Source organism: Aedes albopictus, chromosome 3, assembly GCF_035046485.1.
Source record: "Aedes albopictus strain Foshan chromosome 3, AalbF5, whole genome shotgun sequence".
Taxonomy (NCBI): domain Eukaryota; kingdom Metazoa; phylum Arthropoda; class Insecta; order Diptera; family Culicidae; genus Aedes; species Aedes albopictus.
Genome location: NC_085138.1, coordinates 225,303,959 through 225,331,289, shown reverse-complemented (window position 1 = coordinate 225,331,289; position 27,331 = coordinate 225,303,959). Strand labels below are relative to the sequence as shown.

General features: G+C 41.7%; 1 protein-coding gene across 1 annotated transcript in view; it reads left to right on the top strand.

Moving 5' to 3' along the window:
- LOC134291451 (potassium channel subfamily K member 18) overlaps window positions 1-27,107 on the top strand; it is a 202,566-nt gene extending 175,459 nt beyond the window's left edge. Inside the window, exons 7-10 of the mRNA XM_062859206.1 lie at window positions 2,232-2,368; window positions 2,491-2,614; window positions 21,961-22,065; window positions 26,691-27,107. Coding sequence (XP_062715190.1) covers window positions 2,232-2,368; window positions 2,491-2,614; window positions 21,961-22,065; window positions 26,691-26,795 — 471 coding nt within the window. The 3' untranslated portion in view covers window positions 26,796-27,107. The remainder of the gene's footprint in view (window positions 1-2,231; window positions 2,369-2,490; window positions 2,615-21,960; window positions 22,066-26,690) is intronic.
- Window positions 27,108-27,331: the final 224 nt, after the last annotated feature.

Sequence of the window (27,331 nt, the reverse complement as noted above, 5' to 3'; positions counted from 1 at the left end):
TCCAGTACGCTTTCCCGAATAATTTAAAGGTAAAATACTACTTTGCATTGTAAGCCATCATTTTTGTTAACCACTTTGCGTGAAAAATGTGGTACTTTCGTTGATTTTTGAGTGAATCAAAATTTGAGTGTAATGAAAACATCACTATTATTCTTCAAGTATGCCCCCCAAACTGCTACGAACATTTCAAGGCTAAAAAACTACATGTTATCATTTTAAATTTAGTTTTGTTGACTACTTTGTGTAAAAAGTACGGAATTTTCGTAGTTTTCCGGGTAAAACAAAATAAGAGTGTAATTAGAACCTTTTCATTGTTCATCAAAAATGTCGAGTACAATCCTACGAACAATTTGAGACCAAAAAAACTATATGTCATCGCTTTGAATTTTGATTTATTGCTTATTTTATGTGAAAAATAGGGTATTTTAGCAGTTTTTTGAGTAAGGTAAATTATCAGTGTACTGAAAAATCACTTATTTTGCATAAACGTGTTCACTCCAGCTGTACGCATGATTTAGAGTCAAAAAAACCATATGTCATCGCTTTAAATTTAAATTTAAATTGTTTTATTGATCAATGTGCGCAAAAAATGCGCTTTCAAAAAAACTAGGAAGTGCCTTTTGCTTAATAACTTTGGGTAGACGCATCTATTTTATATTTTTTTAAATGGACGATGATCTTGAAACCCGTCCGGTTCCATCGCAAAAAAAAGTTTTGAAATCGGTTGAAAACCGGCCGAGCAATACATTGTCAAATTTGGACTTCCGACTTTTTTTGGACCCTTGGTAGTTCGCGGGAGTTTTTACCCCCTCGGTAGTTTAAGTGTTATAAAGTCTGCCCGAAATGTTTACCCCTTAAACATTCCCTGAGTCTCCCTTATGTCCCCCCTTTGTCCCCTTATGGTCACTCCACTCAACCTCCATGAGACTCCCTACTCTATTGCCCGCTTTAACTACCGTATCACCGATGCAGTTCTGCATTGTCGTTGGCTCTTTAAGTGAAGGTTACGGTCAGGCTTGCCCTTGAATTTGGAACTCAATAGTTTCTAGATTTCTCGGTCATATTGCTTTGTAAAGCCATCTTATGTCAGTGGTGTCGGGAGATGCTATAAACTGATTGGTCATCGAAATTTGTTCGAATTGTACTATTTCTCCAGCATTGGCAGACAACTGTATTTATCTGGCTTTCTCAAAACAGTATTCCTTCCTGTTAATCAACAATCGGTTGGATTGGTCCTCGTTCGGATAGGAACTAGCTGTCTGCACCTGACCATTTATCAAGTTGTAACGTTGGTGTGAACTGTGTGTTATTTCTCACCTCCTGCCCACTCGCAAGGACACGGAACTGCTTTTGTGGCAAAGACCGAGAAATTGCACAAACCAAGGACCTGCGTTGAATATCAATGACAGGAGAAATCCAGGCGAAGGCGTCGAAGGGAATAGCATTTCCTTATTTCCCATTGTTGCACTGCTTTTTCATCCTGCACGTTCCGTACTATAGTTCTGCTACGTACTACTCTTCCTCCATTATTGGACGGGCTGTTATTTCCGAAACCAGCTTCCGCACGAAGCAGAAAAGAAGTAAAAAATCAGACGTCTCGTTGCACTTTCCGCTCAACAGTGCGCTGTTGCTTGCGAAAATGCACACATTTAAATTTATGTTGCAAGTGGTAACAATCGCGTGAGAAATGGAACCACACCGGATCACTGTGTATGAGAATACGAAAAAATATGGAGGTTCCTATTTAACTCTGTGCATATTTGTCATTGTTGGCGTTGGTTAAAGAGGAAACTAAAGGATGTGCATTATAAAAAGGATATTTTAGAGAATATGCAATGGAATTATGAGATCTGAAATCAAAATATTGAAAGGATACATTCAGTTTATTTATTGAAACAAATAAAAGCAATTTACTCTGATTCATAGCATTCTTAGAAGGCTTACATGTAAATGCCCCCTCCGGTTTGCATCGTATTCACCTCATGCTATTCAGCATCATCCCCTTTTTGTCCGCATACCGTGCATAATGAACCATAATGCACAGGAAAGCAAATGTTTCATTCACACGCGTTGCCGTACCGTGGTGAAATGAAACAAAGTGCGACAATAAATTTTTATTTTCGGTATTATTTTTCAACGAAATTTACTCTTTTTTTCTGCCGTTTTTTCCCCTTTCACGCTCTCATGCACAATTCACCGCTACCGCCGATGCCGCTGCCAACCTCCATCAGTCGGAACTGGGTGATAACGGGTTCGACACTGCCACCATCACCACCTCCAACGTGGAGGACGAAATCGAGGAAGAAATCACTGCCGAGACGAACACCGTTACCGTTCCAATTACAATTTGTATAATGATAATGATCGGGTGAGTAATTGAAGAGAGCCTTTACCTCATTTCGTGGGCCTTCATTTGCCTAACCGTTCAAATGAACGATTCTTCAAATTGGTACCATTTCTTCGACTAATGTGTGTTTTTTCGTATTTCAGATATATATTTTTTGGTGCTCGATTATTCGCTGACTGGGAAAACTGGGACATTCTAGATGGAAGCTATTTTTGCTTCATTTCATTGAGCAGCATAGGATTTGGAGACATAGTGCCTGGTGCTTCGGTAAGTATTCATTAATGAATAGAAACAAGAAATGATAAGGATCAACTAGCGCTCCCCCTCCGATGCTAGGGCGTATAGCTTGTCTAATATATCATATCTATAATATTAAACTCAACAATATTGCGCATTTCCCACCCCACTGGACCAATATTGCAGTAAAGTATAAGTGCGGGATCGTGAATAAAACGGCGATTTTGCATCGAATCGTATAGAGATGTCTTCTGCGCCCTTATTCAGTACCTTGTAATGCATAAGTGCGCCGAAGACACCAAATTGCAGTTTTAATCACGATCCCGCACTTATACCATCTGCGAAAGGGGTCTAGTGGGATGGGAAATGCGCAATATTACGCAGCAATACTCGGTTTGTGGCTGCCACTTTATTCTTCATTCATGTCGACGCTCGTCAGATCACGTTCTATATCTTCTACCCATCTTACCGGTTGATCTCCTCGCCTTCATGTACCAATCGAATCTATGACTAACACCAATTTTGCAAAGCTGTTACCGGCATTTTTGAAAGATGTTCTGTTCATCCTATTCTTACTGCTTTGACCAACTACTGCTGATTTCACCGTAGTCTCAATTCGACTCGGTACATGGTTGTGCGTCTTCGCACTCTGCGAAGGGTCCGCAGATTGTCCTCCACTTGATCGATCCACCTCGCTTGCTGCACACCACGTCGTCTTTTACTGGTCAAATTGCCCTCGAAAACTATTTTTACCGGGTTGTTATTTATACGAAATCCTGGTAGAAGATGGTTAGTTCTCATAACAGATGATGTAGCTCGTGATTCATTCACCTTCTCCACGTTCCGTTTTCCATCTGCACTTCGCCGTAGATGGTACGTGACACCTTCCGTTTAAAAACTCCAAGGGCGCGTTGATCCTCTGCACGTATAGTCCATGCTTCGTAACCATAGAGAACTACCGGTCAAATTACCGTTTTGTAGTTGGTTAACTTCGTACGACGGCGAACTTTGCTCGACCGTCAAGTTGTGCGAAGTCCAAAGTAAGTTTGATTTTCTGCCTTAATGCGACTCTGAATTTCTCCGCTGTTGTCCACAGTGTTCACTCGGACGTCGATGCGATAACACGTGTTTTATCGACTGTACTGAGACTTTTTTGCCGCACGTCTAGTGCACCTTTTTATTTTCTCAAACGGATTCTATTCTTTGAATAGATATTACAAAATGGACAAAGTACGAAAGAATACGCTCAAGGTAGTTTTCGCGAGTGGACTCCGGGCACCTGCTCATCTGGATGTGATCCGGTTCACGGCAAATGTGCTGAAAATTCCCGCACCAGAGGTACACACGATCTACAAGGATGAAAACGACCGCTGTTTTTACATCAAGTTTCTGGACGAGCCGGACTTTAATTGTTTTGTATCGGGAATTGAGGAGCAGTACCGTTTTGAGTATGGAGACGGAGAATCAACGTTTGTAAAACTCGAAGTTGCCAGTCAGCTATTCAGGTACGTGAGGATTTTCAACCTCCCTCCGGAGGTGGACGACAGGGACATCGCCGCGGCTCTTGGCCAATTCGGGACGATACGACAACACGTTCGTGAGCGCTACCCTTCTGACTACGGTTACGCGGTGTTCAGTGGAATTCGCGGTGTCCACATGGAAATAGCCAAGGAGGTCCCTGCCAACCTGTACATCGGTCACTTCAAGGCGCGTCTGTACTATGAGGGGTTGAAGAACAGATGCTTTTTCTGCAAGCAAGAAGGGCATTTGAAGGCCGATTGCCCCAAAGCGAAGAGTATGAAGGTTTCTGCAACGGCAGGATCATACAGCGGAATAGTAGCCGGCGCCCTTGCGAACAATCGGTCAAAATCCAATGATGGCGCATCTCAATTGAAGATGACGCCATTGCAATCGAAAAACAATGGAACTGCTTCGAAAGCAAGCGAACATCCCGTGAACCAACCTGGAACATCAGGAGGAACAATTTCGAAAACGAAGACAACGAGTTCATCTGTATCAACACACCAAGAGAGCGAGAGCATGGATGCTGCCGATATCGCTCTTGAGCAAAATAGGGATACTGTCGAGGCATCGGAAGGCTACAGTGGATCATCCAGCAAGGTATCATCAAGAAGAGCACGCTCTCGGAGCAAAAAACAAACTGTGGAACGAATGGAACAACTGCTGTCACAATTGTCTGGTAGATCAAGGTCTCGGAGTACGGGTAAGCGCAGAGAAAAAGCGAAAGGTAAGGAGAGCGGAGATCAAGCGTAGTGCTTGTCTCTGAAGATAAATCTGTAGAGCAGTATAGGTGAGTGCAGCGTGTTTATCCGGAACTCACCAATCAAAATGTGAACAATCCATGCCGTTTATTCGTAATGTTGGTACAATCAACCTAAATGGGATTAACTCTCAGGTCAAAAAGTCACTTTTAAAAGATTTCATATGGAATCACGATCTTGATATAATCTTCATTCAAGAGCTCGCTTTCGAAAATTTTGCGGTTATAGGTAGTCATACGGCCATAGTCAACATCAGCGAAGACAAAAAAGGAACTGGAGTCCTTTTGCGTAATAACTTGAAGTACTCAAACGTTATACTGAATATCAATGGTCGAATCACGTCATTAACGGTCGATTCGGTGAATTTCATTAACATCTATGCACATTCGGGTAGCGGTTTTAGAAAGGAAAGAGAGAAGTTATTTCGTGAAGATGTACTCATTCATCTTGTCCATGGCGTAGAAAATGTGTTGGTGGGAGATTTTAACTGTGTGTTGAATGGAGATGACATGTTGGGATCGGTGAAAAATTTTTGTGGTGGCCTTAGATCGTTAGTAGAATCTCTCGATTTAAAAGATGTGGAAAAGTAATTTTGAAAAAGCATGCAAACTACACTTTTGTAAGAGGTGCATCCAAGTCTCGATTAGATCGGTTCTACGCATCAGAGCGTATGATTCATTCGGTACGGGAAATCAAAACGATTCCGTTGTCTTTTTCTGATCATCACAGCGTAATTCTTAAACTTGATGTTACTAAGAACCAGGAGGTGATTTTTACTGGCCGTGGATATTGGAAATTGAACCCGTTTTTTTTAACCATGACGATATCATGAAGAGATTTGCAAACATGTACACTAATCTGAAAAACCGCAATTCGTATAACAATCTAAATTTCTGGTGGAATAACGATTTCAAGTTTAACGTTAAAAAGTTTTTTAAAAGCGAATCGTTTCACCGTAACCAAGAAATTAATCGAGAAAAAAGTTTTTACTACAGATGTTTAGATGAACTGTTTATAGAACAAGCAAATAACAATCCTGTTGATAATGAAATGAAAATCGTCAAATCAAAGCTGATGCAAATCGAGCAGAAGAAATTAGAATTTTACAAAGGAACGTTCCACAACGACAATGTTCTACAAGATGAAAAATTAAGTTTATTTCAAATCGCATCCAGATTGAAAAAATCAACTCCATCGTCCGCAGCCGTCTTGCGAATCTACGGACAACTAACTTCCGAGGCCAGAGTTTTGAAGGCCGGCATTTTCGATTATTATACTAACACATTCAAAAAGCAAAACAGTGATTTGGTCGATCATGATAGTGCATTGAGTTCAGTAAGATTATTTTTAACTGACGAAGATAAAGAAACTTTAAGTAAACCAATTGAAATGTCAGAACTTGACGACGTTGTACGAAATGCATCCAAAAATTCTTCACCGGGTCCGGATGGATTATCATATGCTTTTTATCGAAAATGCTATGATATAGTTAAACATGATATGCTAAAACTTTTCAATCAATACCTAACACAAGGTGAATACCCACCCGCACTTTTCTCAGCCGGAATCATAGCTTTAATCCCTAAGAAAGGCGACAGCCATGATTTGAATAACCGACGCCCCATCAGCATGTTGAATACGGACTATAAATTGTTCACCAAAATTTTGTGGACAAGACTGCACCCTTTGTTGAGTAAACTGATAGGACCAGGTCAATCTGCCTGTGTTGCTGAGCAATCTTGCACAAAAAATGTACGCATCTTAAGAAACATCATGCTGAAGGCCAAACAGACAAGGCATTTCAAAGGAATGCTATTGAGTTTGGACCTAGAAAAAGCATTTGATCGAGTCGATCACGATTTTCTGTGGCTTGTTCTGGAAAAGTTTAATTTTCCTGGAATTTTTATTAATTGTCTAAAAATTATACAAAAATGCAACATCGAAAGTTATATTTAATGGATTTTTCACAAACTAATTTCCGATTCAAACTTCAGTGCGACAAGGATGCCCATTAAGTATAGCGCTTTTTTGCTTATACATTGAACCACTAGTTCGCATGCTTTATGATGCTGTTGGTGGTTGTCTGATAAGCAACTACTTCGTAAAGGTAGTTGCATACGCGGATGACATCAATGTCTTGATCCGCAACAATCACGAGTTTGATAAGGTCTTGGAGTTAGTCAACTACTTTAGCATCTATGCTAAAACAAGGTTGAATGTTGTTAAATCAAAATTCTTGCGATTTAACAATTGCAACTCAGGGCCCCATATGGTAAAAGAGGTCGACAATCTTGAAATTCTCGGAATAAATCTTCACAGTAATTACAGTTTAACAATTGAAAGTAATTATAACAAACTGATATCCAAAATAAAATTTTCTATTGCAATGCACGATCGTAGAAACCTAAACATTTTTCAAAAGACCGTAATACTGGTGTTATCAAAGCTGTGGTATACAGCACAAATTTTCCCGCCTAACAACAAGCATATTGCACAAATACGTCAAATTTGTTTCAGATTTATATGGGAAGGGCATTTTTACAGCGTATCTAAAGATCAACTTTATCTTTGTGCGGTGCACAATGTGGGAAGGCGTCGGTTTTGGGTTCCTCACGAACACGTCAATTCCTGTTACTGGCCAACAACCAACAGGCCAGAGATGAAGCAGTAATCCGTGTGGCGCTCGAACCGGTGTCCGCAAAAGATTGCCTCGGGTAGGGTCTTTTTGCGGATCGGAACGATGGGACACTACAAAATCTCTTGTTGGTGTTCCAGCAGCGGTGAGAATGACGCTGGCTTGCAACAGGTTGCCCGTGTGCAATCGAACCGGTGTCCACAGTAGATTACCACGGGTGGGGTCTAGCTGTGGATCGGAACGAGGGGGCAGACGCTTGTTGCCTCGCCGGAAAGTGCTCCGTTGAGCAACGGGATGAGTGGACTGTATTCCAATGCAGCGGGTCAGCAGCAGCAGCGGATGGCAGCCTTGGTAGTGGAATCTGGACCCAGGCGGTGCTCTTTCGGTGGTTGAAGGAAAAATCCGATTTCTACTCGATTTCACGTTTATTCGCGATGTGAACTTTTCGACGTTTACAAAAAAACTGATACGCTTCGCGTGTGTGTGTATTTAGTTTTGGAGAGGGACTTTAACCTAGTGGTCATTCGTCCCTTATCCCAGGATACGCTTCGCGCGGTATGGGGATCTTTATATACAAGATGATTCATTAGTGTGAGTGTAGCAATTATGAGGCATTGGCTCCTCCCATCTCCATGGGAACACAAACAAACGAGACAAAAACAAGAAAAATCGATGGTCCACTGCACGAATTTATTCTGGCATGCTTACTCTCACACGAAATTTCGTGTGAGAGTAAGCAGGCCAGAATAAATTCGTGCAGTGGACCATTGGCGACTAGATGGGAGGAACCTTCTAGAAAGAAATACATTTGGATGGATGTCTGACTTTTGGCTTTGCTGATATGATTTTACTTTTTGATATGGGGAAAGGTATTGGCATTTCATTAACTTAACAACTAAGGTTTCCCAAGTAACACACTTGTCACCGAAGAGTCACGGCGGCGCAGGTTTTTGTTACGCAGAAGTCACTGTGACTTACTTCTAACAAATAAACACTCACTTGCTAGAAGTAAGTCACAGTGACTTTTGCGCAACATAAACCTGCGCCGCCGTGACTCTTCGGTGACAAGTGTGTTACTTGGGTTACAAAACAGGGGAAAAGTGGGGTAAAACAGAAAGGGGAAGGTGGGGTGAAACAGAAAGGGGATAGTAGGGGCAAATTGACAACATTTTCAAAAAAAAAAACTTATTCATACAAATAAAAACAAAAACAAACGTTCGGAACCGAACAATCTTCCTGTTTACAAAGGAGGATTAGCACTAGAAGATATCGAATGCAAAGCAAAAAGCCTCTTTATAAGAAATATTTTGTACATGGACAAAACTCCCGCCCAAAACATTGATGATTTCATGCTCCAACAATATCAAAACAAATTCGTTACTCGAAATACTCGAGAATGGTTGCAAGCAGCTGAACGACTAAAACAGCAGACTGTTTTAAACACAACCGGCTTAATTTATTCTTATTTGATCAACGAAAAAGCTATAACACCTAGAATTCAAAACGAATTACCTAACGTAGACTGGGAAAACATCTGGCAAAATTTGAATCAAAAGTTTATAACGACATCGGCCAAATCAACTTTGTTTCTTATTTTAAATGATTTAATTCCTACAAAAAGCAAAATGTTAAGGCACAACGTATCAGGAATTCAGAATTCCCTATGTGAATACTGCAATTCTCGTGATACAATGCAGCACCGAATCGAAGTTTGCGGTGATTCTAAAGAAACTTGGAACTGGGTAAGAAATATAATCCGTGATAGAATGAAAATTGTAATCCAAAGTCCAGACGAGATATTGTCACTGAACATAGGGGAGAAGGATCACAAATCAAAAGCAGCTCTTTGGATTGTTGTGGAAGTAATGAAATTTAATATAAGTAATTTTGGTAAAAAGAAAAACTGCACAGACTGCGTAAATGAATTTAAAAATGTAATACGAGAATCACGATGGAACAATAAGTATTGTTTTGCAAAACATTTTAAACAGTTTTTGAATATATGCTAAATAAAACAGATAATAATGTAATGTACTAAATGTAATATTGTTACGTCAAAAGAAAATAAGAAAATAAAGCATTGAAAAAAAAAAAGTCCAAAGGAAGTTTGATTTTCAGCCACAATGCGTCTCTGAATTTCTCCGCAGCTGTCCACGTCAGATACACGAATTCTTCATCCACCTCGATTTCATCACCTTCGATAGAAATTCGGAATAACGGGCGCAGTAATTCCTCCCTAGATTAATGGCTAATCCGACTCACCTGGCTTAATTCTTTATTCGGATGTACGTTTCCGCCATCGTCTCAAATTTGCGAGCTATATTATCAATATCATCAGCGGAACCAAGCACTCGTGTTTATCCCCGTTCTCCCTAAGTATTACACCCTCTAACGCAATGTTAAACTCGAGAGTGTCCCTGATACTCGAACTACGCACATCACTCGATCCTTCGTCGCCTTGATCAATCGTATCAGTTTATCCGAGAATCCATATTTGTGCATAATCTGCCATAGCTGTTCTCGATCGATTGTATCATACGCCGATTTGAAATCGATGAACAAGTGATGTGTGGGCACGTTGTATTCGCGGCATTTCTGCAACACCTGGCGGATGGCGAACATCTGGTCTGTTGTAGCGCGTTCACCCATAAATCTAGCCTGATATTGCCCCACGAACTCTCTTGCAATCGGTGATAGACGGCGGCATAAAATTTGAGAGAGTATCTTGTAGGCAGCGCTCAGTAGTGTGATCGCGCGATAGTTCCCGTAATCCAACGTATCGCCCTTTTTGTAGATAGGACACACGATACCTTCCACCCACCCCTCCGGTAATACTTCCTCCTCCCAAATCTTGGTAATGATCCAGTGTAGTGCTTTCACCAGTGCTTCTCCACCGTATTTTAGAAGCTCGTTTAGTAGTTGATCTGCTCCAGCGGCTTTGTTGTTTGTTAACCGGCCAACCTCCTGCTCAATCTGTTGGAGGTCAGAAGCTGGAAGTCTTTCGTCCTGTGCACATACTCCTAGATCTGTTACCACGCTACCTTCGGTACTTGCAACGTCGCCATTGAGGTGCCCATCGTAATGCTGCCGCCACCTTTCGACCACCTCACGCTCGCTCGTGAGAATATTCCCGTGATTATCTCGGCACATGCTTCTCGTAGAACTTTCGTGTGTCCTTAGCGCGGTACATCGGTTCCATCGCTTCGCGATCTGGTTCTTCCTGCTGGCGCTTCTTCATCCGGGAGACTGAGTTCTGCCTGTTCCGCGCCTGTTTGTAACGTGCCTCTTTCGCTCTCGTACGGTGTTGCAGCATTCTCGCCCATGCTGCATTCTTCTCGTTTTTCAACTGTTCACATTCGCCGTCGTACCAGTCGTTTCTGTGATTCGGAGTCCCGAAGCCTAGTGCTGTAGCCGAGATACTACCTATGGCGGATCGGATGTCCCTCCAGCCATCTTCAAGTGTAGCTGCGCCTAGCAGCTCTTCCGTTGGTAGGGCCACTGCTCACTGCTGCGCTTAGTCTAGTCTTGAGCCACTTCTACGTTATGCAGCTGCTCGATGTTGAGCCGCGGCGTTCGATTTCGACGCGTGGTGATAACTGTCGAAAGTTTTGAGCGCATGCATATAGCAACTAAGTAGTGATCCGAATCTATATTCGCACTGCGGTATGTGCGGACATTGGTTATATCCGAGAAGAATTTACCGTCGATTAGAACGGTAAAACCTGTATCCATTGAACCAAAAGAGATAACGCCCATCTCAGTGCACGAAACGGCACGTCTTTAAATGTTCTTCAGGTGTTTTCTTGGGCGACTTAGATGAAAAATCGAAACTAAAAAAGCTAATGCCAGAAAACCGGTTTTTCTTGAACCTCCCTAAGCTAATTCAGAAAATTATCTCTGGATCGGTCAATTTTAAAGCTACATAAAAAGTGTCTTCAGCAAACTTGCTCAAAATTGATAGATCTACAACTTTCCCGAAGAATGTGTATAAAGACGGCCCCAGGAAGTATGGACGCACCTAGTCTTCAGATATCTGGATGTTATGGATGGATTCTGTGTTGGGTTTCGTTTTGGCTGTTTCTGCTTACTATAGGATCAAATTCAAACGTTCTTTGCCACGATGAACATTGGAATTTGAAATGTTAACTGTTTTGGCCATATTCCGCTCTGTGTAACTTTGAAGATTTTTGTGCTGATATGCCTTCATCATATGTCTATCTAAACGAGGATTAGCAAGACCTTTATTTTTGACTCAAATATTCGCTTATGCTTATGCTTATGCTTATGAGAACCGTGTTCTTCTTACCGTGCATCCTGATTGCTGCTTGCACGGTTTTCTCACTTACTCCCCTCATAGTTTTCTGATTTCCTAAGTGACATTTTAAGCTCTGTACATCATTTGTGCACAATTTTTCGACGGTGTTCCTCTAAAAGTTTATGTGTTTTGGAACAAACCGCTGCACAAATGATGAGAAAATTGGTTGATCAACAGGATGCAGCCTTCAAAGAGGACTAGTCATCAATAATTTTTAAATGCGAGTATTTTCTATCTGCGTCCATACTTTCTGGGCGGTCTTTAACCCTAAAAGGGATACCTGGGGTCCATTGGACCCCAGGCGCCTTTCAGAGCTCGTCTTTGATGGAATACACTCAGCGAGGTGACGAAACTGAGTCCATGAAGGTGTCCCTTTTAGGGTTAATTATTCTTGCAAATAAAAAAGTTTGGTTTCAAATTTCTGTGAAAATATGGTTCACCCTAATTTTTATGTACACTAGAAAGAGAGTTGTACTATTCTTTGCATAAGACCATATTTGTCTCAAAAATCATTTGAAGGTACTGAATGCATCTTTCCTCGTAAATCTGGTTCGAGGACCACTGTGTAGTGGACAGTTCAGCTTTAAGCTCTTCCCTAGTACTCGGACGTCGATCAGCCTCCTCTAACATGGCAAACTGACGGTGTTGTGAGCAACTCATTCTGGAGAACAGACGTGCAGGTTTGCAGAAGCAATCCCTTCCGCTTTCCGGTCAGCACAGGACCAAATTTCTACCCCATTTAGAGATAGGAATTGCAGAGGCTAGTGATTGCAATAAGTTCTGAATTTCACAATACCCGTGCCGTCTAAAAACAACATTCTATTACTTATCAAAGCGCTCACAATTATCAGCCTCGTTTGATTGATTCTAAAATTGCTGACAAATTCGTTCCCAGCACTTCAGGCGAAACGTAAATTTAATTGATGTCCTGCATCCTAGATGACTGACTGATGTTACTGCCAACGAGCGCACAAATCAGAGTGGGCTATAACACGATGGCAACTTCAAGATTGGAATTGTAGACATCTGGTATCTAAAGTAGATAGATAGAGGAAGATACCCAAAAACACACCATTTATTTGTTTCTGACATTTTTCCGTTCTAAACACCAGTATACATATATTTACTATTATCTGTCAAAACAGGAATCATGCGTCCACGTGAGCTAGAAGGCATATCTTCTATTTTTATGGAATTAGGAAAATTTGATTGAAGTTAACAACATTGAGAACTATAAAAAAACTTAACATAAATATTCCGGAAACTATCTAAGAAAAAAATTTAAAGACACATCACATCCCTCAACCCTGAAGAGCAATCGGAGGGAGCGAAGGCAAGGAGCAAACAATCACCATAAAATGCAGAAGCACCGCAAAACACAGCGAGATAAAGGCGTTTTTAAGCGCGGTTAGCTTTATGAACGCTTTTTTAATGATCTTGACAAGGCAGTTTCGAGCAGGACGGAAGTTAAATAAAATTCCGCCGCCGTCGTTTTCGTCATCGTCGTCGCCGCCATCAGGAGTGAGTATCTGTCAGCACGTGCGAACTGGTGTCTGCGATAAAGAACAATGTAACTCTATGGCGGCGGAGACACGCTTAACCGATTCGTCTGGGCTGTGGTTATCCAATGAGAAAATGTTGAGTTTGGATGATCCACCTACAAACCATTCGAGAGAACGAGGTGTGCCTTGTTCAACACCGAAAGTGATGGTCACTATTTTACATAAATATAAATTGTATGGCGATCAGAGCACGCCTTCCGGAACGGGAGGTTGGTAGGTATCATAATCGTATCCATTTCCCGTGGCTTGGCGGGGAGCTTGCTAAAGCTTTTCACCGAAGTGCTTTTCAACCCGAAACATACTACGCAGTGTGCTCGTATAGCACCATTAAATGAACTGTTCCACGCACAGTCACTCCCTAGAACGGGCGGTGGAAATAAAAATGTTCGTTTTATATTCGCAAATAAAAAGCTGCGTGTGTGCATAAAATTATATTAAATATAATAAAACTCCATGGTTTAGCATTATTCGATGCACTTTAGCGCTGACACGTACAATATTAAAACGCGAGAAGGTTTTATCTGCTCGATGTACTTCAGGTGCAGGTTGAAAGGGTTTTGCAGTTATCGATGCTAAGTTATAACTATCCGTTGTAATAGAACATTTTTTGGAGTTCCACAAGTAAATTAACTTATTGGTTCCAACTTTACATATTCTGAAAGTACATTGAATGATGCCAACCTAGAGCGTTGAAAAATCATAGTCCACTACTTCGTCTTTCACCAGAACATGCACATACTGATCTATCACTAACATAAGGCACTCTATACTCTACTCAAACCGTTTGACCAACATTGACTCCGCCCCAGGTTGTTCAAAGCAATCTATTTTTCTGTAACCGTTTGACGAACTGCCAAACGAATCAAGTTTCAACCATCGCGCAACAACAATGACAATGTCACAACCTGCATTTGTTGTGAAAATTTGCCCAATGCGACATATGTTTGTCCCAACTTGAACAGAATACATATGATCAAAATGGTACCTTCACATACCCGACCCCCAACATCTCATTTTCAAAATGCTGCCATTTCGTCAATTTTCATCCAATTTTTTTGAAGTCGCCCTCAATCGATCATAAATTGGTGCAAGTTTATTACACCCAAGTGGTCATGCAATATCCGGAACCATTACGGAGATATTCCGGATTATACTGGGGTCATGGAGGGTGCCGAAATGGCTAAAAATGATTATTTCGTGTGTTATTGTGTTTAAACCTTCGTTTTTGAGCGGAATTTTCGTTGCGAACAATAAAACACAACTGCTATAATCAGGTTTAAATAAGTTGACCCATCCGGATCACCGTGACATGTTCCGCGGGGGCCTCATTGGGGACACTTCTGGTTTTCATCTGTACTGTACTTCGCGAACATTAATGGAGAAGGCGCACGGGTCTGTCATCAGGACACGATGTATACACTTTGCTTGTTGGACATTGAATGAATGATTTTTATTAGTTAGAAAAGTTACACATTACCTGAGGAAAGAATAAAGCATGTTCACACGAATTAATGCTGCGTGGTCAATTCGAGCCGCGCATGGGGTGTTAGATGACATCGGCCGGTCAGGTAACCAAAAGTCGGCACGTTGTCGTTAAGCTAAGCATAATTCATTATTTCTCGTGGGAAATAATAAATTTGCGATGCAGAAAAAGATGTTGTGGAAAATTCCACTACACATCTAAAACATGTCGTGCGACATATCAAACTTCATGATTTCGAATGACTTAGTCAACCAACATGGCCACCCCGGAACATCTACCATAGGTCTCACGGAGGTGACATCGGGAACATTTCAGGTTTGTAACCAAAACATGCCGTGCGACATCGTGATTTCAAGAGAATCGGGCAGACAAAATTGACTGAAGTATGTAGCAACTGACATAGCCGCTCCGGAACACCTGAAACAGGTTCCGCGGGGGCCTCTCAAACACAATAACACATGAAATAATCACATTTAGCCATTTGGCGATTTTCGAGGGGTATCTTCGAGCCGGTAAGCACTACAAACGCTGTTGAAGATCTACCATCGAAGAGTTTCGATTTTGGCTAGAGTACTCGACTATTCACGCGTTGAAAAAATACGCAAAAAATTCAGCTTCTATTTTGTCTGAAGAATGATTTAGGTTATCCAAACTTCTCTGGATTTCATTTTTTTTAGATCTACTGGATCTACCATCATTTGTGTTCACTCTGTTCAAAAAATTTGTCACATTCATGTCCAAGACATCGCATTGCTATGAGTAACTCAATATTGTGGTAGTGGGAAATTCCGTGAAATACAAATGGCCTCCAATACACTTTGAAGTTTGGGCAACAATATCTACATATTGTCTCATGCTGTAATTGAAAAAATATTCGTGGAATGTACTCTATACTGCTGATGGAGCCTTAGTGCACAAATGATGCTTATTCATGGGTTATTCCAGGCTCTTCAAACTATTAAGGAATTCCGACCTTCAAGGCGTACTGGCTCTACTCTTGTTTCTCTTCACTCTATCGGCATAAATCTTTCACGATTGTGTCTGTTCAACTTCATAATATTACAAGTATCTCTATGTGTTGCTAGGTGAATGTCCGTCCACACTGGCATATAAATGTACCCCAGTATGTTTTGAAGTATGGTTCCCCAGGTAACCAATAAGCATTTAAATAAGCAGTATTTCTGCTATAAAACTGCATTATATCTGCTTGCTGCTGTATCATAGCAGTTCGACTGCTAAATTGCCCTGTATTAGCAATTTAATTGCGGCTTAAAATCTGACAGCTGTTATGTAACATTTCAAATGCACGATATTTTTTGGTTCACAAGCATCCTAACTGCTACTTTATTTCCATCAAACTGCTAAGAGAGATGAGCGATGCTAAAATTGCTACACAATCCAACTTTTCAATTCATTTGCCACGACTATAGAAGCCATTACCATTCAGATGTCCTATCATTTATTGATAGCAACGAAGCAAATTAATGAGAGAACAAATCTTTTCCAATTTAATCCCATGGAATAAGACACCAATTATGCCATCGTGCATTATGTGGATGGTTTAACTATCAGCACTTGTCCAAGCCGTTGTCCGGGCACAGCAAAATAACTGCCGGTGTGGTACTCAAGCCTTTAATAGATCAAAAAATCAACGCTTATTATCAGATCATTAATAGCTCATCCTGTACCGGGGTTCAGCATCATCATCAACCAGAGGATTGTGGGATCGAATATCAAATTCAGCGGAATCAGCAAAAAAAAAACAACTGCATAGAATTCCATAGAATAAATCCTGGAGGAATTTCTGGAGGAATTTTTGTGGAATTTCTGGAATATTTCTTGTAGGGATTTCCTGGACGGATTCCTACAGAAATTTCTGGATATATTCCTGGAAAAAAATTAGAGCAATTTCTGGAGAAATCCCTGGAGAAACGCCTGGAGTACTTGCCGGAGGAATTTCTGGAATATATCTTGGAGGAATTCCTTGAGAAATGACAGATGGAATTCCTGGAGGATTTCGCGTGGAATTTCGATGGAATTCCTGGAAGAATTTCAGGAGAATTCCGTGTGGAATTCATAATTCATTAAGGAGTTCTGGAGAAATCTTTGGAGAAATCTCAAGATATTTTCTTGAAGCTTACTTACCTTACCGGTCAGGCTAAGGCCGGGGTGACCTCTGCTGTACATAGTAGCCGCCTCCATTCCACTCGGTCCATGGCTGTTTGTCTCCAGTTCCGCACTCTGCGTAGGGTCCGCAGATCGTCCTCCACTTGGTCGACCCACCTAGATCGCTGCGCTCCACGTCTTCTTGTACCGGTCGGATGACTCTCGTGAACCATTTTAGTCGGGTTGCTATCCGACATCCTGATGACGTGACCCGCCCACCGTAGCCTCCCGATTTTCGCGGTATGGACGATGGTTGGTTCTCTCAGCAGCTGATGCAGCTCGTGGTTCATTCACCTTCTCCAAGTCCCGTCTTCCATCTGCACTCCGCCGTAGATGGTACGCAACACCTTCCGTTCGAAAACTCCAAGGGCGCGTTGGTCCTCTGCACGTAGGGTCCATGTTTCGTGCCCATAGAGGACGACCGGTCTAATCAACGTTTTGTAGATGGTTAACTTCGTGTTACGGCGAACTTTATTCGATTGTAGAGTTCTGCGGAATCCAAAGTTATCCTCGTACTGAAGATCATCTGGGACGAACTCAACAGGCACTAGGAGAGCCCTCGCTCACTCCACCAAATACCACTCCATCGTCGTCGCTTCTGGCAACCCGCCGGTGCTCATCAAGTTGCAGCCTTCTATCGTCCCGGTCGGTTGGTTGGAGAGAATGAGCAGAGGGCTCTCAGCCTGCCCTCGCAGGCAAGTAACATGGTGTTCCCCTATTATCCTGTCTCTGACGCTTGCCCAAGTTTTCAGCGAACTTCAGAAACCACCCTACTGTCTACACATTCCATCGAACTTGGTATCCTGTCGGTGTCCATCCAACAGCAGCTTTCTGCCATCCCGGTCGACTCGGTGATCCTGACAAGCAACCATCACCGTAAGCTGTTATTTTCATTCGTAATTAGTGTATTGTAATGTATGCTAAATACCGGCACTTCCTTCAAAGAGACAAAGTCTCACTGGAAGTGCCATTGAATTGTTATTATGTTGAAAAGAAGAGGAGGTTTTATGCCTTTTGGAGAAGAGGTTCAAAAGGAACTTCACTCCAAGGGGCTTTTCCCTGCTCCAAATAAAGAAAGAATTTGAAAAAAAAAAGTAAGAACGATTTCCTGCCACAATGCGCCTCTGAATTTCTCTGCTGGTGTCGTTGTCGGCGGTCACCAGTAAGCCTAAGTACACGAATTCTTCAACCGCCTCGATTTCATCACCGTCGATATGAATTCGGGGTGGCGGGCGCGGTGATTCCTCCTTGGAGCCCTTTGCCATCATGTACTTTGTTTTCGACACATTAATGACTAATCCGATTCGCCTGGCTTCACTCTTTAGTCGGATGTACGTTTCCGCCATCGTCTCAAATTTACGAGCAATAATATCAATATCATCGGCGAAACCAAGCAGCTGAACGGACTTCGTGAAAATCGTCCCACTCGTGTTTATCCCCGCTCTTCTTATTACACCCTCCAATGCAATATTGAACAGCAAGCACAAAAGCCCATCACCTTGCTGTAACCCCCTGCGAGCTTCGAAGGGACTCGAGAGTGTCCCTGATACTCGAACTACGCACATCACTCGATCCATCGTCGCCTTGATCAACCGTATCAGTTTATCTGGGAAACCGTATTCGTGCATAATCTGCCATAACTGTTCTCGATCGATTGTGTCATATGCCGATTTGAAATCGATGAACAGGTGATGTGTGGGCACGTTGTATTCGCGGCATTTCTGCAACACCTGGCGGATGGCGAACATCTGGTCCGTTGTAGCGCGTTCACCCATGAATCCAGCCTGATATTGCCCCACGAACTCTCTTGCAATCGGTGATAGACGGCGGTATAAAATTTGAGAGAGTATCTTGTAGGCAGCGCTCAGTAGTGTGATCGCGTGGTAGTTCCCGCAATCCAACTTGTCGCCCTTTTTGTAGATGGGACACACGATACCTTCCATTCATTCCTCCGGTAATACTTCCTCCTCCCAAATCTTGGTAATGACCCAGTGTAGTGCTCTCACCAGTGCTTCTCCACCGTATTTTAGAAGCTCGCTTGGTAGTTGATCTGCCCCAGCGGCTTTATTGTTTTTCAACCGGTAAACCTCCTCCTCAATCTCTTGGAGGTCAGGGGCCGGAAGTTTTTCGTCCTGTGCACATACTCCTAAATCTGTTACTGCACCACCTTCGGTACTTGCAACGTCGCCATTGAGGTGCTCATCGTAATGCTGCCGCCACCTGTCGACCACCTCACGCTCACTCGTGAGAATATTCCCGTAATTATCTCGGCACATGTCGGCTTGTGGCACGAAGCCTCTGCGCGAGCGGTTCAGCTTCTCGTAGAACTTTCGGGTGTCCTTAGCGCGGTACAGCTCATCCATCGCTTCGCGATCTCGTTCTTCCTGCTGGCGCTTCTTCATCCGGAAGACTGAGTTCTGCCTGTTCCGCGCCTGTTTGTAACGTGCCTCATTCGCTCTCGTACGGTGTTGCAGCATTCTCGCCCATGCTGCATTCTTCTCGTTTTTCAACTGTTCACATTCGCCGTCGTACCAGTCGTTTCTGTGATTCGGAGTCGCGAAGCCTAGTGCTGTAGCCGAGGTACTACCTATGGCGGATCGGATGTCCCTCCAGCCATCTTCAAGTGTAGCTGCGCCAAGCTGCTCTTCCGTTGGTAGGGCCACTGCTAACTGCTGCGCGTAGTCTTGAGCCACTTCTACGTTACGAAGTTGCTCGATGGTGAGCCGCGGCGTTAGACTTCGACGCGTGGTGATAACTGTCTTAAGCTTTGAGCGCATGCATACAGCGACTAAGTAGTGATCCGAATCTATATTCGCACTGCGGTATGTGCGGACGTTGGTTATATCTGAGAAGAATTTACCGTCGATTAGAACGTGGTCGATTTGGTTTTCTGTTTGATGGTCGGGTGATCTCCAGGTGGCTTTGTGGATATCTTTGCGGGGGAAGAAGGTGCTTCGGACTACCATACCACGGGAGGCTGCAAAGTTTACGCATCGCTGGCCGTTATCATTCGATACGGCGTGCAGGCTGTTTACATTTCCTCCCTTCCTACCTGCGCGTTCATGTCGCCGACAACGATTTTCACGTCACGCGGCGAGCATCCATCGTATGTTTGCTCTAACTGCGCGTAGAACGCTTCTTTCTCGTCATCGGGTCTCCCTTCGTGTGGGCAGTGGACGTTGATGATGCTGTAGTTGAAGAAACGGCCCTTAACTCTCAACCAGAGCGTTAATGATTAATCATAAATTTAATCATGATTAATGATTAATGATTAAGATTAATTAAAATCAGTAATCATAATCACAAAAAAATCTCATTTAATCATTAATCATTAATCTTAATCACACTGTTTTTGCAATCTAATCATTAATCAGTAATCATAATCATAAGGAAAAATATTAATCAATCATTAATCATTCATCACCAAAAATGATTCATCATATAAAATATATGATCCAATTTAAATTAGTTCCAATGCTGTTCTAAATAATATAATTTATGATTCTTTTTTCAAAAATCTCCCGAACAGAGGTACCTTTTACTTCGGAAACTTCAAAACCATGTTGAACAATAAATATATATTAATCATATCCAGTTTATTGTGATTGATAAATCATGATTAATCATGATTTTTAATCAATGAGCAATTTTTAATCATTAATCATAATCAATAATCACAGATAAAACCAATTTCAATCATTAATCATAATCTTTAATCATCCTTAAAATCAAATTAATCATTAATCATAATCAATAATCACTAAAATTGGAATTTTAATCATCAATGATTAATCATGATTAAAATTTTTGTTAATCATGAACGCTCTGCTCTCAACATGCACATCCTTGCGTTGATCGGCTGCCACCCGATCACACGTTGTCGCATCTTGCCCAACACTATAAATCCTGTTCCCAGTTCATTGGTGGTGCCACAGCTTTGGTAGAAGGTAGCCGCTCGATGCCCGCTTTTCCACACTTTCTGTCCAGTCCAACAAAGTTCCTGCAACGACACGATGTCGAAGTTGCGGGGATCTTTTTTTTTCGGATGTCCACGTGGATATTGGGGGAGGGGGGTAGGGGTCAATGAAAAGTCCACGCTTGTCCACGGGGAGGGGGGAGGGGGTCAAAAACCATGAATTTTCTGTCCACGTGGTATATGGACGGCCCCTAACTTTAGCATCGAAATCCGACTCTGTCTACCAGACACCTTGTTGAACTATACAAATATAGAGGTTGTAGTCTGTAAACCGGGTTTACTGGGTCTAATACGTCGTACAATTAATTGAAGCTTATGTACCTAGTTTAATGGTGCACCTGTTAGTTTATTCAAGGTGCGTTTGAATGTACATAATCAGTTACGAAAATTTGAAATTTGGAAGTGGCAACACAATATTTCTCTCACTATGTATCATAGTTATGATCAATTCTTCTCACTAGCTTTATTATTTCAAACAATATATTGAGTAGGCACAGAGATTCGTAGCAAAGGTCAAGGTTGACCCTACCCATTCCCTACTGTTTTGCTTATCCTGCATCCAACCCCAAAGCATTGTCCTTTCGTATGGCTTTTGAAGCTTGTGAATAAAATGCCTCTAAATCCTACGCCTACGAACCCCCTTTAGAAATGCTTTGAACGAGTACAAAAAAATGGGGTACATATGAATCTGCTTATCTTCGTTTTATGATAAGCAGGATATTCTGTCACACGAATCAAAAGAATACCTCCATACATGATGAGAAAATTTTCCAGGTACCACACACCAGATACTCTTCTGCGTGCCATCAGCGTGAGAGACACCTACCGGATTAGGTGGCGCACGAGGTACTCAGCCTTTCCGAATGTATTTCATATCTAAATATTTTTTTTCCTTTTCATTTCATTTTCATTTCATATCTTTCACCACCCGGATCGGTGCTGTGCCTGGAACCGCAGCTGCAAACGAAAGGTGACACCAAGATGGAAATCAGCTTTATCCTTTGCGCCATTTATCTACTGCTAGGCATGGCCCTGATAGCCATGTGCTTCAATCTAATGCAGGTAAGTTTCCACATAATAAACTTGCTACCGCCGGTGGGGGGTGAAGATGGCTTTAGCTTAGTTTGAGAAGACATTTATTTGGCTGGAACGCTCGCTATAGTACATCTAGTCAATTTTCCTTACGCTTATGAACGTTCAACGGGGTGCCAATGTCGGTCGTTTCATACAAATGTCAAATTACGGGACATGCTCGAGCTTATGAGAATTGTTTTAGGGTGTATGTACTATTTTGCGTGGGAGGTTTTACTCTTTTCGATTCGTCATCTTTATTTAGCTGAAGTCTATGTTATTCTTAACTATTATTTAGGGTAAATCATGTATTTTGGACATACTGCACAAAACGTAATGCTAGAAAATATGGCTTAACTTCCTTAGAAATCAATTTGAAATTTACTATTTCGCTTGTAATATGATTTTGCTTTGCGTTTCTGTTGGCAAAAACCTTAACAAAGGCAAATTAAGCTGAGAAATGTTTGATTTTATATCACCTAGGGTAAATCGCCAATTGTTGCACGGCTTAAAAACTCGCCAATAGTTGCTCACTCCATGTATGAGAAGTGCCGCAATTAACGAGTTTTTAGGCCGTACGGCAATTGGCAATTCATTCTATATGAAGGGCTATTTTTTTAACGTAGTCTTGAGATTATTTTGCACATCTTCCACAAGTTTATTCTTCCGTTTTGGTGAAAGATTCACATCTTCGGCTGTCTTTGTATCAAGCAACCTCGGTCAGTAAGTATCCAACGTACGATACCTTCTTCTGACAAAACCTGCTCCTTACGATACGCAGCAGTCGCACATGTTCGCTGAAAGTTTTCGTGGTGATCACAATATCGTACATGTGCACAAAGACAAAGGATTAGAACCTTATTACTTTGTCCATGGAATAGCACATTGTGAAAGCGGCGTTCGACAACCCGAATAAGGACAGATCTTAAAACGGTAAAAGCTTTTGGGTGTCCGAAACACCGTGAAATCGACTTTCCTCCTTTACGGCATCTGAAAGTATGCGTCTTTCAGATCCACCACAGAGTAATATTTCGCCTTCCCCAATCGATGAAATATTTCACCCATTTTCCTTTTTTTGTCAGCGCGTGGATCCTCCGAGAGTCGAAACATATACGTAGCTTCCCATTCGCCATCGCGGCCTTTATTACTGGAGAGCACCGATACAGTGGTAGATGTATCGGCTAAGCCTCTTCCTGCAGCACGATTTCATGCTGAATCACCGATGTCCTTTTTAATCGCTGCTCGATCGGGAAAGTTTTAATCGCCTCCGTCAGCTTATTTCGCTGTTCTTGAGTTAAATCGTGCTCAGTTTCAACCGTCTCCGGTGTTGTTAACAATGTCAAATTTGTTCGGGATTTCAAAACACTGGAAAAAATCATTTTTTTGACGTGAACTACGTCTAAGGAAAGGTACGGTATTTTTCCCTTATCTGTAGAGCCTTTAAAACCACTGCTTCCATTGTGTAGGAATATTGTGGCATGACCCATGTTTGCTTGAGTGCTTATCAAATATCCTGTCACAATTGAGTTGTGATGGACATTGGTTGATGTAGCACTTGATCCCAATTAGCTCAACTCGTTTTATGAAGTCGATTACCCTATTCGGATTAAATTGCCAAATTTCCAAGGGCTCTAATAACCCTTTCCCTAATATTGACGACCTTAAATTATATAATTCTCCACATTTCCATAGAATGTTTTCAGCAGTTTCATTTTCCGTTTGACAAAAACGACATTCAGAAGATTGAATTTTACCAATCTTATTTAAGTGATATCTGCTTGGGCAGTGCTCAGGCATCAGACCGGTTCACAGTGATGCGGCTCCATACAAAAGGTGTCAAAAAGTCTTAACATGAATGATATTTGTAGAAAGCTTATAAAAACTTTATTATTTATTAGAATAAATTAACTACAAGTCATGCTGACTTCCTATGGGCCACTTTCAGGACCGTTCCGGAATCCAGGTTCCCTTGGGGAAGTGGAAAAGTTGGAGATTTTTTCAAAACCCATCTTGCGACACATCGTTTGTCATGATTTTGCAAAATAGGTACACTTGAAGTCAATTCAGAACTTTTGGGCCAGATTGGTCATTTTCAGGACTGTTCCGGAATACTGGTTCCCCTGGGGAAGTGAACAATTTGGAAATGTTTTTTTACCCTCCAACGCCCAAAGGAGAACCAATGGAGATAACATTTTTTTTGAGTGAGAAGCGAATAGTACAATAGAAATGTTTATTTCGCCGAACCGTTTCATTTTACCGGTTCATTTTTGAACCGGTAGAAAATATTTTATGATTCCGATAAGGAATTAATAGGTTTTTATATAATTTATTTTCATGGGAAATTAAACATATGAATCAAATGTGTTATTGTGTGAACCGGTTTGCTCAACCGGTTCACTTTTGAACCGGTAAAATCAAGGATTTCGTCCAACTGGTATTATGCTGATGTTCTATATATTATGATGATAAACGAGTGGAGAATACATTATTGTTGAACCGGTTCGTTTAACGGATCTATTTTTTAACCGGTAAAATAATTACATTATATCTCTTGAGGATAGTTGTTTTATAATTACTTCTTATAGCTATCCTTCCACAAAAAAAATAAGTGATTTGGAAATCCGGTTCGTTTTTGAACCGGTAAAATCAAGAAATTTATCCCACTAGTAAATGGATGCCCATTCGACAAAAAAATATAACTTTGACAGCCGGTTAATCAAAAACAATAGGGGGGAATCACTTAAAACAGCGTCAACTGATTAAACGACGAGATCACCAAGGCAATCTTTGATTATTTCATTCGCAAAATCATGAAACATTTAAAATAAGCAGTTAATCATGGCTTACGCAGCAATTTAATCTGTTTAGTGAATACCCCTAATAATTTATGAACCGGTTAAATAATTTTGCTGTCCAACTTGATAATTGTTAATTTATAATTTATTTTGATGAACGATTAAACATTGGTCCAATATAATTGATAAGAAAAGCCGGTTCACTAATCCGATAATCTTTTGAAAAAAAAAATTCCGCCTGTGCAGTGTCAATGTAAAAGACATTAGGGGCTGTCCATAAACCAGCTTGACTATCAGGCATGTAAATGTAGGGGCAAATTTTGTCCTCCTATTTACTTCAATTGCAGTCCTTGGCTTGGACTGACTGTAATGAATTTTATTTTTTAATTTTACGGCTTACTTTCTAACATGGGCACGTTATTCTCTCTGCTGAAGACGGCATTGAACCGACGGCTTACCGGCGTTTGTATTTTGCATGTTGCGTGTTGGTTTTCCGTATCCATAGGCAGATGATTGCCCTTGAACGTTTGAACCAACATACCTGGAACCTTCACCAGCTTGATGGACACTAATCCCCGGACTGGCGCAGGAAGTTCAGTTTTGGATAACATACAGGGCCCCCTGCCAACCCCACTTGTCCCTGGCATAGCTAGGTCTTGCTGGTCTTGAATAGAGTCCGTGGCCACATCTTCCAGAGCATTTGAAGGAGTTTGCTCAGCAGTATTTAGTTGTCCAGAGCGTTTATTTTTTATGAGAATCTGCCTATACCTATAGTTTAATACAAACTGTCTTTCCCTGAGTTTACGCAAAGAAGCATCGTCGACTGTAAGAACGAGTTCGACATGATCTCCTTTTATATGCCGGCGGAGAATCATCCACGCGTCCGTAATGATATTATCGTTTTGACTTTCAATGAGGGAAAGAATCATATCATTGCTACATTTGCCACTCCATGCGAAGAAAGCGATCAGCTCGTCGGGACGTGGGATTTCATCTTCGTCCACTACTACAAGATCAGCTCCTTCCCAGAGAGTTAAAGAGTTAAACTTGTCCTTGACCCACTCTGCTGTGTCCTTGTCCTGAAATGTGAGCACTAAATACCCAGGACGGAACCGACAACAAGCAAATTTCGGCTTAAACTGTTCCGTCGCTGCTGCACAACCTTCAACAGAAGGGCTTCCTGAACCACTTCTTGTTGGTCGGTTGAGAGCTCGACAGCAGGATAATTTGTTGGAAAAATTCCCAATCTTATCCTGCTAGCAATTTCAGTGTACGATGGCGCTGGAAGGGCATCTCGTTCCCGTCCACGCCTTGCTTTTGGACCATATGGGCGTAATGGGTTAATGGAATCCCTGTCGTCCCCTACGTTCCTAACAGCAGTTACATTTGATTGTATGGCGATATTAAAATTTACCTGGCGCGGTGGGGCTTGATCATCCCTGCTACTCGCTTTACCTTGGTGGGAGACTCGAACCTCTCGAGTCTGTTTTGATGCAAGCTTCTCATCACTGCTATTCGTGTGGTCGAGATCGTCCCTTCTCTGCCGCTTTGGAGTGTTGGGTAAGGGGGCCTTTGCCTGTTCACGGGCTTCAACAAAGTCCACCCCACTCTTTAACAGCTTTTGAAGGCGCCTGCGCGCTGCACGTTTCTTCGGCCCCTTGTCATCTTCATAAGTATCTCCCCCCGTAACACTCATATTATGATCATCACTTTTGAATCTTCACACTTGTACTTTGTCGTTCAAATTTGTTTTACCATTTCATGGTTTGATTACTAAAAGTACATTAGCTAGTTTAACCTACCTCTTACTCTCGTCCACAGGAACAAGTCATCTACAAAATACGGTCCCTGAAAAAGTGCGTCCGTGGATGCTGCCAGTGTAAGAAAAACGTACCGCCACCCAGCGAGGATGACTCCGAAGGCTGAGAACGGCACATGCATTATCATTGAGAGGCTAGTGAAGAGAGATATCAACCAAAGGTCCCCTTGGCGGCCGTGACTTTCCGAAAACCGAATTCTAACACACCCCTATAGGCTATAAGACGAGACGAGCGATTAAAGACATTGCGAGACAGTTGTTAAGTTTTTTTTTTTTCTAGTCGATGTAAATAATTTTCAACCAATCTTACTTTTTCAAATCGATTTTTCAGAGTGAATAACTTAAGTCCATTCGTTGTAAGGGAATTCGGATCTTAACGATTGTTCAACATTCCAAACAAAATACATAACGAATTGTAATTTAGCTTTTTTTTCTTTCTTAGCAAATATCACAGTTCCCTGGAAGTGTGGAAACCGTAAGCGTCAGCGATAGAATAATTTTCCAGATTCAAAAGAAATTATTAACCGAGTTCCACCAAAAATCATCCTATATTTGTTTCTCTTCACCTGTGAAAAGCAGACACGCTCACGAAATTGGAACACCAACAAAAAAGGACGATAATAATCGTCATCAGCTCTGGCCA